Raw genomic sequence first — 4,912 nt, forward strand, 5'->3', positions numbered from 1 at the left:
AGGTTGCGAAGGACAATCTCATTATAGGTGTCCTGGATAGGAGTGCCGAGGAGGGGAGAATTCCCAAAGACAAATGGAAATGGGTGTCGGCCGCGCTGGCACACATCTTCCTCCAAGTTTTGGAAGAAAACCCAGGACCTGCTCCCTCCTGCGAAGACGCGGGTTGGCACCAAGGACAAGTGAAATTGGTAGCTTGCAAGGATGCGAGATCGGTTGCCTTGTACAAGGCAGCTGTCTCTAAAGTAGGAGAGATCTGGCCTGGAGCCAGACTTGAAGCGGTAGACAAGAAGGATATTCCATCTCGTCCTAGGGCCAGGGTTTGGATTCCAATTAAACAAACTGACCCGGAGCAAATTCTGAAAATAATCAGGATCTGCAACCCCAACTTTCCAACTGGAAATTGGAAGGTGGTAAAATTAGAGGAGCCTGTTGGACCGACCAGACAAGCTGTCCTTGTATTAAATACGGAGTCATTGAAACCGCTCTCCGAAGCTAAATACGTAATCTCCTATGGCTTCGAGAAACTAAATCTCAAGGTCTATCGTACCGATGCCACGGAAGAACCGGAGAAGATTATGTCTGATCAGCCCTTGCTAGAGGAACCAGCTAAAGAACCAATGCTAAGACAGCAGAGTTGTGAGGAAACACAGAGTGAAGACCTGCCAGATCAAATGGAGGTGGACTCGCTCTCTCTGATGTCTGAAGACAAATCGGATGCGGGCTCGGTGACCAGTCTGGGCAACCTATTCGATGAGAGTGGGCTCCTGGACTCGGAGCCGATGTTGTTCTGATTCAGGAACCATGGATACTGGAAAACCGGATCTGTGGAATCGGAACAAATGACTATAAATTTATCAGCAACACAGACTCAGGTAGACCTAGATCATGTGTGTTAGTTAAAAAGTACATTAATTGTTTCCTTTTGAATAATTTTAGTGATGACGACCAGACTGCAGTGAGTTTGGAAATCGAAGGCAAAACCGTATAGGTGGTGTCATCATACATGGCCCACGACCATATAGGAAATCCACCACCGGAAATACTTAAGCAGCTCGTGATAACAGCAGCAGAAAGAATGACTGGTGTTGTGATTGGAGCCGATGCAAATGCTCATCACACAATCTGGGGAAGCTCGGCCATAAATGAAAGAGGTGAGTCGTTATTCGATTTTATTCTAGATTATAATCTTCATATATGCAATACAGGAGTAGAACCTACTTTTATTATTGAAGGCAGAAAAGAAGTTTTAGATATTACGTTAACTATTGAAAACACAGATCTTGAGATTAAGGATTGGAGAGTTCTTGATGAACACTCATTCTCTGACCATCGTTATATTCAATTCTATATAAATCTACAATGTCCAGTTGAGAAACCTTATCGGAATTACCGTAATACCAACTGGAGTAGATATCGAACCAATTTACTAAATCTACTTCCTCTATATCCTATTGAAGAAGTAGAGACTCCTGAATCGCTAGATAACGTTGTGGAAACCTTCACAAAAGCTTGCAACATAGCCTTGGACCGTTCTTGCCCGCTAAAATCACAGAGGGGAAAGAAAAAGCCATTGTGGTGGTCCGAGGAAATAAGCGATCTTAGGAAATCAAGCAGAAACTTGTTTAACAAGGCCAAGAGAAGTAATCTTAACACTGACTGGGACATCTACAAAGTCAGTCTAAAAATATATAAAAATGAAATAAAAGGAGCCAAAACACGCTCCTGGAAAGCCTTCTGTGAAAGCGTGGAGGGTTGTCAAGGAACAGCAAGGTTTAGGTGCATTCTCTCGAAGAAACCCTCTAATCCAGTCTACTTAAAAGACGAGGTCAATGGGCTATATAGCCCAACTTCATGAAGCAAGGGACATCTCTTGCAACTGGCTCACACCAATCTTTAAAGGTTGTCTTTCCTTAGGGCATATACCAGAGAAATGGAAATTGACAAAGGTCGTTTTTATTCCTAAAGCTGGCAAAAGCTCCCATATTACGCCTAAAGATTTTAGACCGATTAGTCTATCCTCTTTCCTCTTAAAAATTTTAGAAAGGCTTTTGGAGCATTTCATTAGGAAAGAGATACCAGATGAAAGGCTTTCAAAATCACAACATGCGTACTGTAAAGGAAGGTCTGTAGAGACCGCATTATCATCTCTAACTGGGATGATTGAAAACTCAATACAGCATAAAGAATACGCCCTTTGCGCTTTTCTTGATGTGGAAGGGGCTTTCAATAACATCCTTCCTCAAGTAATCGTCAACTCATTAAGAAAAGTAGGAATTGACAATAGAGTAATCGAAGTCATTACCCAACTGCTGGTTGATAGGACAATCGTAGCGCAGTGGGGGGGAACGCTAGTAACTAAGAAGGTTAATAGGGGACTCCACAAGGAGGAGTACTTTCCCCCTCTTATGGCTCACTGCAGTTAATGATCTTCTTGTTGATCTAGATAGCGCAGGTTGTCAGGTGGTCGCGTACGCGGATGATCTTTCCTTGATTGCAAGGGGAAAATTTCTGAGTACAATTAGTGAGGTAATGCAGGGTAATCTAAATAAAGTATCCCAATGGGCCCATTGTAGCGGATTATCAATAAATCCAACCAAAACAGAAGTAGTGCTCTTTTCTAGGAAATATAAAATTTCGGAATTCACACTACCTATCCTAGGAGGTCAAACTCTGACTCTGAATGATAAAGCCAAATATTTAGGTCTTATAATTGACAGAAAACTGAATTGGGGACCAAATGTTGTTGCACGTACCCAAAAAGCTATGGTTGCCTTTTACTGTTGTACAGGCGCTATAGGCAAAAGATGGGGACTCTCACCGAAGTCCATTTTATGGATATATAATGTGGTGGTAAAACCAACTCTCTTGTATGGAGTGTTATTTTGGAGAAATACTCTGAATAGGTCAACACTATACAAGAAATTGGAAAAGGTTCAAAGGACTGCACTGATGACATTAAGCGGAGCGTTAAAATCAACGCCGTCACTTGCCCTGAATGTTATCTTCAATATCTTACCTATCGACATCGCGGCGAAAGGCGAGGTAGCTGGGGCAGCTTTACGTATAAGAGAACTAGGAATTGGAAGCAGTTGTGGATGGATGCAAGATTCCATCCTCAGAGAAATTAATTTCATTCCGGATATAACAGACTACTGTACTACAATTACAATTGTGGACAGAAATCTTGAATTATTTATTCCTTTGGGGTGTAGTCTTAGATCGCCTCCTCGTGGTGCACCCTGGGTAACGCCAAATGATCTATTCCCCCCCTGGATGCTGTCCTCTTCAGGGGCTCCAGCATCCTCTGGTAACGACCGTTTTTGTCCTCGGACTACGCTTCTTCAGATCCTCTTTTTTGTATTTGATCGATTTGGGCTGGTGGTCACAGGTTTCTGGACCTAGCTGTCTTCTGACACGGTAGCACCGGGGTGAAACTCGCGTGTGAACGGCTCCAGGCTAAGTCTGTGGCTGCCTCCGTCCCGTTAAAACCCTGGCAGGCCTCAAGGTACGTTCTGCATCCGTCACCATTAAGTTGGTCGTGTAGGTTCGGTTGTAGCTTAGCTCCCGATTAGTTCTGGTCTGGCTCTGAGCACTTGCTCCCATAAGGACCTGTGCCAACCCTCGCATGGCCTCCCTGCATTTGCATAGATAACCATGGGACTTGTTTTTATCAGGAACTACACTTACGGGTGTCAGATAGCGGCTTTGAGTGGGGACCCTTTTAGAATGAACAAAGCAAACAAAAATTCCAATAAACCTTTTAAAACTCCTAACCCTTCAGGGGGGCGTTCAAGCCTTATAAGGCAAGCGCCTATTAACAACCAACCGTCTAGAGCTTCTGCTCAGGCGGTTCGTACAAGCAATGCTCCATCATTGAACACCTTGGCAACTGTGCCAGGTGGTAATGCTGCCTCCTGCTCTTCTGCTAGTGCTGCGGTCAAAGCTAATGCGCCAACCGCACCATCGGCAATTAGTACCAACTCAACTTCTGGTACACGCTCCCACCCTAACCCCTCGACAAGGGCGTATAGGGCGCGAAGGTCAGCATACCGCATCCTCTCTAGGCTCAATACCGCGGATCCTTCCTCGCTCTCGGAGAGCGATAAGGCATCACTAAAGTGGGCAAGGGAAAATGTCAATCTTCGGCCCTCCGACATCGCTTCTACCTCTGCACCTGCTCAGAAACGACAAAGGTCGATTGAGCAGGCTGGGAAATCAATTTCGACTAGCGCTCCTAAGCGCCCCAAATTTGATCCTCCGAGACCCCCATCGCTGTCCAAACCTCTCAGCGAAATAGTTAAAGAGAGCCTGACCTGGGCCATCATCGACGCTGGCAACAGTGATGGCACCATCTCTCCAGCAAACTGGAAGAAAGTCGAACGGGCTCTCCTCAAAATATATATGGAAATCATTGCCCTCAACCCTGGGCCATTTCCCAGCTGTAAAGACGCTGGATGGTACCAGGGTCATATTAAAATTATTGCCTGCTCAGACCAGCGCTTCGCGGATCTTTATAAGCAGGCGATCGAAAAGGTTGGGGAACTCTGGCCCGGCGCACAGCTCAGAGCTGTTTCGGTGGAAAATATCCCACAACGCCCCCGCTCCAAAGTGTGGCTTCCTTCGGAGCTTACTTCCCCTGAGGAAATTCTTTCCCTTTTAAGGGCCAGTAACACTGACTTCCCCACGCATAACTGGAAAGTTGCGAAGGTCAGTGACCCCAAGGGCGACTTTGTCGAAGCCGTCGTAGTTCTCAACGAAGAATCTTTGGCACCCCTTCAAGCCCGAAATGGGGTGATTCACTATGGCTTCGGTTCGGTCACTCTACGTGTCTACAAAAGTGACTCTCAAGCCGCTAAGCAACAACCTTCTGGGGGGCACCTTCGGAAACGATCTCCGATGACGGAATCGGTTC

The 4,912-nt window shown here is 45.6% G+C and overlaps 1 protein-coding gene across 1 annotated transcript; it reads left to right on the forward strand.

The window, feature by feature from the left end:
* The first annotated feature begins 1,003 nt into the window (after positions 1-1,003).
* On the forward strand, positions 1,004-1,855 carry LOC119665945. Its single transcript, XM_038075205.1, has 2 exons — positions 1,004-1,151; positions 1,206-1,855. The coding sequence occupies exons 1-2, from the start codon at positions 1,004-1,006 to the stop codon at positions 1,853-1,855; spliced, it is 798 nt and encodes a 265-aa protein (XP_037931133.1).
* Positions 1,856-4,912: the final 3,057 nt, after the last annotated feature.

This window comes from Teleopsis dalmanni, chromosome 1 (assembly GCF_002237135.1).
Source record: "Teleopsis dalmanni isolate 2A chromosome 1, ASM223713v2, whole genome shotgun sequence".
Classification (NCBI taxonomy): Eukaryota; Metazoa; Arthropoda; class Insecta; order Diptera; family Diopsidae; genus Teleopsis; species Teleopsis dalmanni.